Raw genomic sequence first — 13,709 nt, 5'->3', positions numbered from 1 at the left:
GCAACAGGGCGTAGTGAAGGGTGCAATACGACACAACACAACATAATCCGATACAGTAGTTTAAACACATCATTAGTGGAAACAAAATTCTTGTAGGAGGTTAGGCCCACGAAAATCAGATAGTTTTTTGGAATTGCACGCTTGGTGTTACAAACTGAAACAAAATAAGGAAATCTCAGCCAGCAAATCAATCACCTTCCACACCGAATCAATGTCTGTAGACGCTGAATCAATGTAAAAAGCGATCGATCTCTGGCTGGGAGCAGACACGACACGAGTACACTACAGTATAACATGGTTGGTAACAGTGATTAGAATAATAATTTAAACGAGCTTATTGCAGGAGTTTCAGTTCAGTTCAGTTATTTTTTATGTCTGACCATCACATCAAAAACAATACACGTCAACATAGCAACGGTCGAAAAAAAGGTAGAAGCGACAAAACGCGAACGTTAAAACGTGCTTGTGACCGAAGTAAGTTATTGAGTTGAGAAATTTGGCACGGTCGCAACACCTTCAGAAAAATTTAAGATATAAAAGGAAAATAAAAAAAAGAAACTGTTACAAAAAAAACAAATAAATAAACAACATATATTTAAGCTATAGCTTTATTAGCCCAAATAGTTTTAGCTGATAAATTTAAGATTTGTATGGACAGTTGCTATGAAGATCGGCCGTGGTGCGTTATCAAGAGTGCTGATGGTCGTGAGGGGAACACGTCGTGATGCGTTTAGCTCATAGCAAAGAAGAGCAAGGTAGGCAAAGAAAACCCCACAAAGAAATTCTACCACGGGCAAAGCCATTTCAACCGCAACGCACCAAGCCTTGCACGACTCACAAAATAGATACAACTTGACGATGCGAATCAATGACGAAAACAAATAAAACAAACTAGCAAAAACAACATCATCATCTTGCGGAAATTCAATTATACCCAGAGAAGTTATGTCTTGAAGATATCAAGCGTACTTTGATATAAAGTTGCGTTGATAAAGCGATAATTTTATACCCCAGTCAGCTAAACTCGTCACCTCCACACCGATCCAACGTTAGCAAGATGTTTACTAGTTGGACGATTTACAGCAAAATTTTTCAACGATATATTTATTCCATACGTGCTAAGATTTTGTTCAAGACACTTCCTTTGAGTTGTATATTTACTGCAATGAAATAGAAAATGATTCACCGTCTCAGGGGTCATACATGTGTCGCATAGTCCAGAAGTGTGGAATCCGATCTTGAAGAGGTGTTGGTTTAGACGGCAGTGGCCGGTGATGAGTCTAAAGACGGTTGGATGGTCAGGTACTTTGTTGGTTCCTGCAATTTTAGTATCAGGATATATAGCTTTGTACAGTTGGCCTGTGGTACTGTTTATATAATGATTATTCCATTTTTGCAGAGCTAGATCTTTGGTGAGGTTTTTTACTTCACTTAGGCTGATTTTGTGTTTGCGAAGATGGGGGTAATGGCTGATATTGGTATTGCTGGTATGGCTCCTGAAGCAAGTTTTGCTAAGAAATCAGCAGTTTCATTTCCAGGAATGCCTACATGACTAGGAACCCATAAAAACTTTACTTTTGTTGTATTTGATATGATGCTGGAGTGAAGCAGAAGTATGTTATTGATTAAGCTGTGTTTTGTCCAAGTTGGATTTGAAATCGTCCGTAGTGCACTTAAGCAGTCGCTAATGATGACAGACTTACTTGGTTTGGTCTCTTTTGTCCATGTAAGTGCAGCCTTTATCGCAAACAGTTCGGCACTGAACACAGATGCGGATCTATTAATGGTGAAACAGCGTTTTATTGCATGGCGGATTGGCGGCTTACAAAAAAGGAAGATCCGGTTTTCGTGTTGGTCTTGGATCCGTCTGTATATATGTTGAGAAATTCTGAGTAATTTTTTGTGAGGTGCTCAGCGACTATTCCAGAGATGGCATTTGGATGGTCAAGCTGGGAGGTTTCAGTTACAAGGGTGTAGTCAGTTGTGGGTATATAGACTTCCCAGGGTGGGATAGATGGTTCTTGGATGAGGTTTACGGTAATAATCGTATCTATTGTCTCGGTGAGGGAATGGAATGGTTGGTAGTTACTTGTGTTGATCAAATTTCTTGGCAAACTTTCCTCAAGGATGTCATGTGCTGGGTGGCGTAAAAATGTCAGAATGTGGGCTTTGTAGTTTAGGCAGAGTTGCTCGTATCTAAGTGACAAGGGCAATTCATTGCAGTAGTGTTGTAGGTTTGAAATTGGTGTGCTTTTCATTGCTCTGGAGCATATTCTTAGAGCTTCATTTTGTAATGTCAGAATTGGTTGGAGTGTGGTTTTGTTTGTGGCAAAATATGCTTCCATACCATATTCAATAACCGATCGTATTAGGGCTCGGTAGATGCAAAGCAGTGCTGATTTTCCTGCTCCCCAGTTTGTACCCTTCAGTACACGAAGAACGTTTAGTCTTGAGTTGGATTTTTCTGCAACATGTTTAGCATGGATGCTATACTTTCCATTTCACTGAAATGTGACTCCAAGGTATTTGTAGTCTTTTTTGAGGGGATTAACGAGTTTTTTGTTTCGAGTGTACACGGATCATATGTACGTTTGTTTGTAAAGAGCACAACCGCTGATTTGTTTGCGGATACCTTGAAGCCCCATTTATCACACCAGTCTTTGGTTTTTGAAAAGTCAGATTTGATTATATTAGACAGAGTTGAGATGTCTTCTCCTATTTTCCAAAAACAGAAGTCATCTGCAAAAAGTGCTGTACTGTAGAAGAGGTAATTGAGTTTGGTAAATCGTTGATCGCTACGTTGAATAGTAATGGACTAATAACGCTGCCTTGAGGAATTCCGTTTTCTAGTTTTGTTGTGGTAGATAAAGCTTTAACAACCTTGACTTGAAAAGTACGATTTGACAGGAAAGATTTGATCCAAGATAGCATGGCTCCTTTGATCCCTAGGTCATATAGTTTTAGGAGGACTGCGTCGTGCTAGACCATATCATAAGCTTTCTCAAGGTCAAGAAATACTGTTTGTACTGATTCACCGCAAGATAAGGATTTTTGGATGGTGTCGTGGAGTCTGATAATATGATCTGTTGTTCGACGTCTTTTTCTGAATCCAGACTGTTGAAGATGAAGTAGATTGTTTTGTTCTAGATACCATCTGAGGCGATTAGTTACTATTTTCTCCATAGTTTTGCAATAGGTGCTGGTTAAAGAAATTAGTCTGTAGGAGGAGGGTATACCCGTTGGTTTGTTTGGCTTATGAATTGGGATGATGATTGAATGTTTCCATTTGAGTGGCAGTGTACCTGTTGACCAGACGTAGTTAAAGAAGTCGAGGAGGATATTCAAACTGCAAGAGGGTAGATGACATAACATTTGATAATAAATGCCGTCCGCTCCGGCGGCAGTGTTTTTATTACCTTTAAGGGCTGTCTTCAACTCGTTCATTTGCAGGGGTGAATTGTACGATTTATTGTAGAAATGGGTTGCCAGTTTTAATTGTAGATTATGCGAAATTGAAAGACTGGCATTTTCACGGAATGTTTTGGAATAGTTGGTTGAGGTGCTAACTGAGAGAAATTGATCTGCAAGGATGTTGGTTTTGTTGGTATCACTTTCTGCTTTAGTGGCAAGAGTGGGAATTCTTTTGATTTCCTTTATGCCTGAAAATTTTTTAATAATTTTCCACACTTTGTCAAGCTTTGTTTTACTATCGAGGGAACAGCAGAAATTTTTCCAGCTTTCTTTTTTTTGCTTGGATGATGTTTTTTTCTGGCAATTGCCCGGAGGCGTTTAAAGGCTTGGATGTCTGTTGGGTGTCTGGTACGATGAAGACGTTGTAGTGCTATTTTTTTGTTCCTTACTGCTCGTTTACAATCGTCATTCCACCATGGAACGCCATTTAATTTGAAAGGTTTGGTTTTAGGAATTGCTATAGACGCGCATAGTTGGATAGTTTCGGAGAGGTTTTGGTTAAATGTGTTCATATCATTTGAAACAATAGAAGAATTTAGATTTTCTTGGCATAATTTGGAATACTTTGCCCAATCGGCTCTTTGGAATGCCCATGATGGTACAAACTCTGCAGTATCTGGGGAAGAAACATTGACTGTAGTAGCGACTATGCAATGGTCACTACCCAAAAATTCATTGGTGACGTCGGTGATGCATTTATGACCAAGGGGAGTGGAAGTAGTAGTGACGTCTAGGGTGTTTCATCGGTTTTCCAGTTTATTTAAAGACATGTGGATGAGAACAGTGGTGTTGAGGATTACTGCGTCATGATTTTCAACTATTTCAAGTAGAGCATACCCTCTATTATTATTGTAGTTGCACCCCCGCATGACATGGTGGGCATTAAAATCACCGCAAATTAATACTTTATCATGGTTAGAGAAGATACAGTTTATTTGGTCTCCTTCAAATGAGTTTGTGGGTGGGTTATATATACTGCATACCGTCAGGTGTTCGATTTTAATTCCAATAATTTCCAGCTGTGGGTCTGCATCCGGGATGGGTAGCTCTGTAAAGGAGATATTTCTTTTAATGCAAATTCCGACATCACCTCGTTTTCCCAAGTAAGCAGGTCTGTCTTTTCTGTAGAGATGATATCCATTAATATTAGGGAAATATTTAGGAGTTAGGTGTGTTTCTTGTAAGCACATGATATCCGGTGGGGTTCGTGAGCTTGCTATTAGTTGATTCAATTTCTGGATTTTCCAATAAATTGACCGACAGTTCCACTGCCACACCGTGAGGAACATTACATTATTAGTGATTTTAACATTTCCGAGTTTGTTAGGAATCCCATTCTAGAACCTACTGCATCGCAATAATTTGAAAAATATCAATTTTTTTGTTTTGGCTTTGAGCAAATGTTGTTTTAGTGATCACTTCTGCTAAAATGGCAAGAAATAGGATTGGGTTAAAAAAAGTGGCTGCACTCGTCTTCTACATTGGTTGGTTTAGAGGGTCCGGGTTTTTCCATTGTGACTAGAGGTATATTTATAGCCTACTGTCATTTGTTTGGTTAGAAGATAATTTTTTATTCAATTGGCTTGTTTGGGTTGTGCTTGCTACAAAGGGAGGAAAGTCCAGATCATAACTTGGCATTTCTGTATTTACAGCTCTTTGCTGCTTGCAGGCTTCAGCATATGTTAGGTTCTTAGTGGTTTTCATTTTCTGAATGGCTTTTTCTTTCAAGTACTTGGGGCAGTTTTTAGAAATAGCGACGTGATTTCCACTACTTGAGCATTTCACTGTTAGACTTGGGCATTCGTCATGCTTGTGTTGTTCACCACATCGGAAACATTTGGGTTTAGATCTGCAGAATTTTGCTGTATGTCCAAAGCGATTGCAGTTGTAACATCTTAAAGGTTTTGGAATGTATTGCGAGACTCTAAATCGTTGATAACCTATTTTTATTGAGTCTGGTAGTGATTTGCTATTGAAGATTAATAATACAGTAGTAGATGCAATTAGTTCAGACGAGTCAGAATTTCTTTTATTAAACCTTTTAACCGACCTTATGTTCGCATCCTTCAGCGCCGCAAGAATATCACCATCCTCCATGCCGAGAGGAACATTGTATATTACTCCACTTGCTCCAGGTGGTCTTTTGGCATAGGCGGTGATCGGAATGTTGATGGTGTTTCCATCCGTCAGTGTCTTTGTATTGAGGATCACCTCTACCTGGCTTGGGTTTGCATTTAACTGAAGTCCTCCATCTTGTCTTGCTGAGCAGGATTTGTATTCGCCTGTTAGATTTTGCAGACATCGGTCGATCAGTATCGGCGAATACATTTTTAATGTTTTTTTTGCTCTCCCGGCTGGTTCGATTTCAATATGACTGTAGCAGTATTGTTGCCATTTTCGTCTGGGTTGTTTTCCGTTTGGTAATCCTCTTCGGAATGCATTCGTTTTCTTTTTAGAGACTGCGTCTCCTTTTTGTTTTCTGGGTCGTCTGTCTCCAGTTTGGTTGAGTTGATTTAAAAATTGAGAGTTCAAATTTTTATTTCAAACTGCACCTTTCTTCTTGTTCTGCACCGCGCAAAACAATTGCTTCTCTGGCAACTCGCAAGCAAAAAATCGGCTATCAAAACTTGCAACTGTAAAACTACAAGTTGTTCAGTTCAAAGTCACATTGTTAACTCTCTCTATAGCTTGCTATTTCGATTGCTATTTCGATAATCTTGCTGGATCTGATTCTATAGCAACTCATGCAGTAAACAAAATGTGACTAAAAACTAGAGAATGGCATGAAACAATAGTAAAATGACATATCATTCAGCCTGCTGGTTCCTTTGCTGACAGTATCCTGCAACTAGTATTTTTGTGCAATTAAAGTCTTTGACAAAATTCCTACTAGCATCCATCTAAAGGCTCGCCTCAGTGTTGGTCGCTTCAAGCACAATATGTTTACCTGGGGATTGTGTGACTCACCAGACTGTGTTTGTGGTGAATGTCAAACAGCAGAGCACATCATAAATCACTGTCCAGTGTTTCGACCTGCAGAACATGTGGATCTCATAGACCCTGATATGAAGACATTGCCCTGGTTGCAGCAATTAGGAGATGCTGCCTTACGAGCAAAAAGAAGACGAAAGGCTTATCACACGCATTGATCAGCAAAAACAGTTACTTGCATCAAGCTATCGGCAGACAAATCGACAAAGCGAAGATATTGCAAACGTGATAGCGACAACAAGACTCATGAGTAGGGCCATTTAAAGTCATTAAAGTCATATTTTTTTCTATGCATCAGTAAGTCGTGAAATCAATTTTAACGCAAAAACCGCATCCCTATGAGGTATATTAAGAAAGTTATGAAGTCATATAAAGTCATATTTTCCTGGTTAGGTCATAAATCAGCTTTTTGAAGTTATATAGTCATATTTTTGAGTTATTATAAAGTCATACCGTTGTATACTTTAAATAAAAAGTACCAACTTAAGCGGTGAAGCAATTAAGCACTAAGAAAGTAAGGCAATTTCTGATTGAACGAAGGCAAACTGTAGGATTAGCCTACATAAGACTTACAGTCACAGACCTATATTTTATGAGGTCACACATTGCATTATGAGGTCACACATTGCATTGTGTTGCAACACAATCTGTTCTACTTCTGTGCATTGAAGTGGGAGGTCATGTGAAGTTCAGTCAGTGGGTAAGCAAGCTAAAAAGCTCAACCTTGGTCTACTTATATACAAATACAGTACAACTAGTAGCAAACTAAAGAATATAACAGTTAAATATATACAGAGACTTAGACATAGAGAGAATATCTGGTTCAGCATGCCAAAAGTGAAAGCATCAAATGCAGCGAAAGTCAAAGCGATTGTAAAACTTACTAAAGTCATTTTTCGTCCAAATCGTAACTTCAAAGACTCTAACATTCCACACTACATGAAACTGTACTACAACAGTGGTTTAAAATAAAAATGGATGTGTATTACTGTTATGTTGCGTATGTTTTACTCTTTAGTTCCGTGAGTGACGTTGTTCGCATGTAAAAATAAACGATTTTCACATAAAGTTATATAAAGTCATATTTTTCAAAAAATAAAGTCATATTATTGATTTTTTAAGGTCATATAAAAATGGCCCTACTCATGAGACGTCAAACCGATCTTCATTATGTCAGCCCACTTTGACGTGTGGTGATTGTACACTATGTACAGTCTGTCATATGCTACATAGGGCTCGATTTAAGTAAGTAGTTGCTTAAATACGTACTTCCTTGAAAACCTTTGCTTATTACTTACTTAAATAATTCTCAAGTACTTGAAATTTCGATATGCAGCAATTTAAATGGATGGAAAATAAAAGAAAGCATTTATGAACTAGCCTACCCCTTGCACCAATAGGATATGATGTCTTTTGTCACTTTCTCATAGTTGTTGCTCCCAGAAAAGGCTTACGCCAAAGTGTAGGATACTCTTGTGATTGGTCAAGGTACCTTGGGCTACAAACTCCCTTTGCATCTACTTCAAAAAAACAACGTTTTTAACACATAAAAATAAGATGGATTTTTGCGAAACCGCCAGAGTGTCTCAAACACTCTGGAAATCTAAAATCCTGCCTTGCCTCTCTCTTCCACCACCACCTAAAATTATACTTCTGTAAAAGTTAGAATTACAAGATTTTGTTTAAAATCGTTTGAAATAGAATTTAAGCTTCAACTGTTTTTTATGGCCACAGAAGGATTTCAATAACTTTTATTTTAGACCAAGTGTTGTAATTTCTATTAGTGTCTGGTTGTTCAGTGAAAGTTAAAAATTCCGTCCTAGGTATTCCCACCTTCTCGTTCTTTTAACCTCATTTATTTTTCAACATGAAGCAGATTAATTGTGAACGTTGAAGTTTTTAATAGCCATCTGAAAGCATCGGTGCCTTATAGGCTACCACCTCTTGGGTTAATAAAATGTTATTGAGACAGAAAAATCAGCTAGATCATTTTGCAAAGTAGGATAAAATGTATTAGTTTTTTCTCGGTTTTGGGGCACACCACCAAGTGCTTCTAAGGTACCGCTACTGCAAACAGATTGCTTTTACCTGAGATGATGAATTTTCAAAACTGTGTTCAACATAATCATCAGATATCTCGTTCTTGCTGTTGGTGAAAGCAATTCCTGCCACAATAAAGCAATGAATTTGTATTGTAAAAGCTGGGAAAGGCTTCAGGCGACTAATTAATTGAGAGAGTACTGTATTCATATTCAACTGAGAAAACTTAACTAATTAATAGGCTAAATAACTTTCCAAAGATAAACGTAAGTTTGACATAACAAAAAGTTACATAATATGATTTCATACAGCTTAGCCTACAGTGTAATGATCTAGCAACCGTCTTATTAACGAATTTGTGACCAGTGGGCAAAGATATACAATAGAAGCATAATAACACATAGATAGCTTATTCCATGACAGTGACAAACCCAAATTTATCAACAGCACGACTCGTTTCTAGCACTAGTTGCTACGTTCATCTGATGAAATTGAAAGTAAAATTAACAACAAACGAGATGGTTTATTGCTTCACTGACGTTTCGCGCACCATGACAATGCGCATCCTCAGAGCGAATAATGGATGGATGCGCATTGTCATGGTGCGCGAAACGTCAGTGAAGCAATAAACCATCTCGTTTGTTGTTAATTTTACTTTCAATTTCATCAGATGAACGTAGCAACTAGTGCTAGAAACGATAATTGTCCTGATGAACACCCAAACTTTTCAGTAAACAGCACGACTGTGAACGACTGCTAAACATTTTTTTTTATAGGCACACAAATTTTTTTTTTGTATTTTTGTGACTGTACTGTAACTTTGCAACATGCTGCTGCAGATGTAATGTAAAAATGGCTTATCCTATTGTAGGCTTCATGGGCTCCGTTAGAGGGGGGGCCGGGGAGGGGGGGTGATTACCCCCCACCAATCGGAGCGGGGAGGTAACTAATGCAAAATTATCCCCCCACTAATGTAGAGATAAAAATTTCATTTTTAATATATTTTTTACTTTTGTGTTTTATTTTTATGTTTTTATTTTTTTTGCACAACTTTTGAGGTTTTTGCTTGGAAACTCCGACTCACAAGACAACGCCAAGTCATCTATGGCCAAACTATGAATCCTGTCAAAAATATACGCATCGCAATGCGCTGTGTGTGACGTCATAGTTTCTCACTGCTACAAACTGTTTAATTTCGCTTTTACCACTCACGAACGAAACCCACTGCAGTTGCATTGTTTCAATGTCTTTATACTTTTGGTTGTTGTAAAAGTTAATGCATTTTAGCTTTTATTTATTTATTTTTGTGAATTGAATGCAAGCCTAGACCAGGGGTGCACAACCTTTTTGCTATTGCCGGCCGCATTCAGATTAATTCTACAAAGCACGGCCGCCAGTGAGTTTTAAATGATTTTTTTTTAATTTGCGTTATTAAAAAGAAGAATTTATTCGTTAATATCTACTAATCATACGTATACCTAATAGCGCCATAACACTTTTTGAAATGAATTTATTCCGTCTGCGACATTGCAACAAGTAACTCCCTTGATTTTGCATACGAGCAGATAAAATTGCTAAGTTGAGAACCTCTCGAGATACAGTCTTAGTTGAGACTCCAGGTTTCCGTCCAACAATCGCGTTCGGTAGGCTACTCATTTTTCAGGTAGGCTACTTCATTTGTGAAAAGGCAGACTCGCACACGTAGCCTATTAAGGGCTTCCGAAAAGAACAAGAGTTTCTCTTGCCAATTCTTGCAACATTGGATAATCAAGTGCACTTTTCCACATTTTCGACACAGATTTGCCTCGACTTGCCTAATTTTGCGTAATTGTGTGACATATGACGACGAAAATGCTGCTTTGCATTATCTCCTTTAACAGTTTTAACAACTTGACTGCATATTAGACACATCATAGTATGCGCTGCCGTCTCGATCATGAAATAATCCAACTCCCATTTGGAACTGAATACCCTTTTCTCCTCAGCTAATGTTCTTTTTCTTTTTAAGGACATAATGCAATGTAGGCTATAATGTTACAATGAAATTGGGTCGAGGAAAAAGTTTTGTCTCTAAACGATTTTAACAATACAGTCTAGCCTACAAAAACTTACGATGAAAATGTTTTTCAAGCTCTAAAATTTGAAGGTATCCACCCAGTGGTTCTAGATATCCTTGTAGCCTATAATATTTAAAATACATTTCATTTTTTTTAATGAAATAATTTTTTCATTTCAACAATAGGACACGGTCGCCAACACATGCTTATGAAATTAGGCTACGTGTTAACGGCCGCATAATTATTCATCGACGCCGCATGCGGCCATACGGCCGCAGGTTAAACACCGTTGGCCTAGACCCTAGATGCCGAAACTTTTTCTTTCACTGTGGATGTTATGGCACAGGTTATCGTTTTGTAACTTATTCATGCAATTGTAAATTAAGTTATAGAAAGCCTGGACCTTAACGCTTTTGATCTTTTAAATCTAACCATTTAGCGTCTGAAGCGCAAAATTTGGAAGATTTGAGCCAAGGAAGAATACAGAGAGGAATTTTTGCGTAGGCCTACGCCCCTCTTCCAGTCAAATTTGTCTAAAAACCTCAAAAATGTGGCAAGTATTAAAGAGCTTTTGCTCGCGATTTTAGATTCGTTGAAATAATTTTTCGACCTTAAATCGTGCTGAAAGGCAAAAATTTTGCGCCTTCGGCGCGAAATATGCCGCCTAAGACGCTGTATAAGAAACTGAAGCTTTCAGTAATGCAAAGGAGGGTCTGGGAAGCGACCTCCCAGAAGTATATGTGATGCGATAATCCAATAAGCCCCTGTCGATGTCAAAACATCGTTCCCGCTCTGCTTAAATTACCTCCCCACTCTCAGGAAGTGTCCGGAACCCCTGGTGTAGGGTGTGTCATATTTTTTGATTTTTAGAATCTATATAAATATTCTCTCGGCTACCCCAACAAATGGTGCAAATATATGCCTAGTACTGGGGAAAAAAGTTTTAGCAATATTGAAGTTTGTTTACCTACATCATTTTGCATCTGAAATTTCGAGAAAATTTGAAGTTTTTTCAATTTTTTTAAAAATAAAAAAAAAATTGAAAAAACATTTAAAACACAGCAACACATCGTAAAACACGTAGATAATTGTTGCACAACTACAGAAACACAACAAGAGTTGGCAAAATGGATATTTAAATTGTTCCGAAACTGCCAAACTGGATCAACTTTGCTATGTCTTGTTTGGAATGATTTCTGGACATCAGCATACGGCTAACCTGCTGGGATTTGTTGTACCCTTCCCTTCGTTCTTGTGTAAAAACAGTTGCTGCTGCTTCAGACACCATCTTTACACACCTCTCAACACTTTGTGTGTGGCTAGACCACATGGGCACGTCCATAGGAATAGCATAAAACTTTCTCAGTTTACTGCTTGTAAGAGAACATGTAAGAGGTGGCTCATAAGCCGATGCTTCCCACTTTATCATGTCTGAAATCTTAGTTGCATCGATATTAATCTCTTCCACCCGTCTCACTCGCACTGCTTCATTTCCGACTTTGCTTTCTCCTTCTCCTCTCAGTTCAATGATCTTGTTAACAGCCCAAACCCTTTCACTTTCATCCTGGGAACAAAGCATTGCCTGCAAAATTGTCTCGCTGAAGGCGTTTCAAGCTGATCTTTGCACTGCAGGAATGACCAGCTGCTGCACTTCGGTCTTTTGCTTTCTTATCTGTTCTAGCATGAACAACAAATTGGCGGGACCTTCTGTCCATTTATGTTTCATTTTAATATTAAACCAGTTAGGAAGATAGACTCCCATAATAAATTGAACAATGCTTTGAAGATTTTGTAGCTTTTTTCCCTTTAAATTATGCTTGGAAATCCAAATTCGGCAGAATCGAAGAGCGGTAGTGAGCCAGCGAGCATGATTTACAGGGCCAATTTCCATGCGAGCGAGAGATGGTGAGAGGTTACCAGTTTTTATAGCTTCATGGATTTTGTATGCATAGCACTGATCTGTGGACAGATCTTTTATAATTTCTGGTTGAAGATTAAGAAGTGCTGGACCACCACTAATCGTGGGAAAACTTGGATTTATCTCCATCTCCGTCGCATCGTCTAACATCTTGCCTAGGGGTCCAGACCACTTACTATCAGATACGGTCTTTCCATCAAGAGCAATTATAAGATGCCTCAAAGGCAGCTCTCCAGTGTGCAAGTCGCAAACTATCCAAACCAGTTTTCTGTTCAATTTATTTTCCAAACAGTGCATTACTCCTCCTTTCCAACCTGTGTTTACGTTAGTTGAGTCACCGCCGACCGCCAGGATAGTTTTGTCCAATTCTCTTTCGACCAACCACTCGAATATCTTCTCAGCAATGATTTCAGCATGTTTCTTTTCTTTAGTTGCAGTATCTGGTGTAAAATGAAATAAAAATTTTCCTCCTGGCTCACTACACACCGAGTAATGTTCCTCCTTTACCATTCCTGGGTACTTTTGGCTAGATCCTTCAACATAGAAATAAGAATTAGTATTGTCTATCCTTCCATCAAAAAACACACAGGAAATTCCTTCCGTTTTGATCCGCTCTTCAAGCTTGGATTCGATGCTTTTCATCACTTCTGTTTGCGCTCTTCTGAGCTTGTTATGGTCAATCACCTTAGATAGGTCATCCTTTGATATAATCCCAGCATCCATCCAAGCTGCACTGGCTATTTCAGCTGCCTCTCGTAAGCCTGTGTTGTGTCGTAAACTAGCTAATGCAATGTTTGGTATTTTTTCTGTGTTACGCTTACGTCGCTTTATAGTAGAAGGCCAAGCAGAAGCTTCTGTAACAAATTCATTATCTTGTGGACTTCGTTTGCTTGATAGTCATCTTGTTCTTCTTCTTGAGGTTCGAACATTTCATCCTTCTCTTCTAGTCTAAATTTTCTTTTCTCGCTGGCTTCCATCTTTCTTTTTTGATTTAAAGCACTTGCAATTTGTTTTCTTGTTTCAGGAACATCCTTATGAGACATTTGATGGGGCCCCTTGCTGCTATTTTTTTCCCTTTGTCTCTTGATGTACTCTAAATCCGTAACTGGAATCTTGTGTTCACGGGTGCAGGTACAGAAAGTATGAACCACTTTTTCACAACCCGAACCACATTGGCATTCATCACATTTTTTTATAGCACAGTTACAATGAAGGATGTCAAACAATGAGTC

At 38.4% G+C, this 13,709-nt stretch overlaps 1 protein-coding gene across 1 annotated transcript in view; it reads right to left on the bottom strand.

Moving 5' to 3' along the window:
• LOC145785882 (fibrocystin-L-like) overlaps positions 1 to 13,709 on the bottom strand; it is a 74,502-nt gene that overhangs the window by 4,646 nt on the left and 56,147 nt on the right. Inside the window, exon 18 of the mRNA XM_082597585.1 lies at positions 8,551 to 8,627. Coding sequence (XP_082453711.1) covers positions 8,551 to 8,627 — 77 coding nt within the window. The remainder of the gene's footprint in view (positions 1 to 8,550; positions 8,628 to 13,709) is intronic.

Source organism: Aplidium turbinatum, chromosome 16 (assembly GCF_918807975.1).
Source record: "Aplidium turbinatum chromosome 16, kaAplTurb1.1, whole genome shotgun sequence".
Taxonomy (NCBI): domain Eukaryota; kingdom Metazoa; phylum Chordata; class Ascidiacea; order Aplousobranchia; family Polyclinidae; genus Aplidium; species Aplidium turbinatum.
The sequence above is the reverse complement of the archived record's forward strand: the minus strand, read 5'-3'. Positions and strand labels throughout refer to the sequence as shown.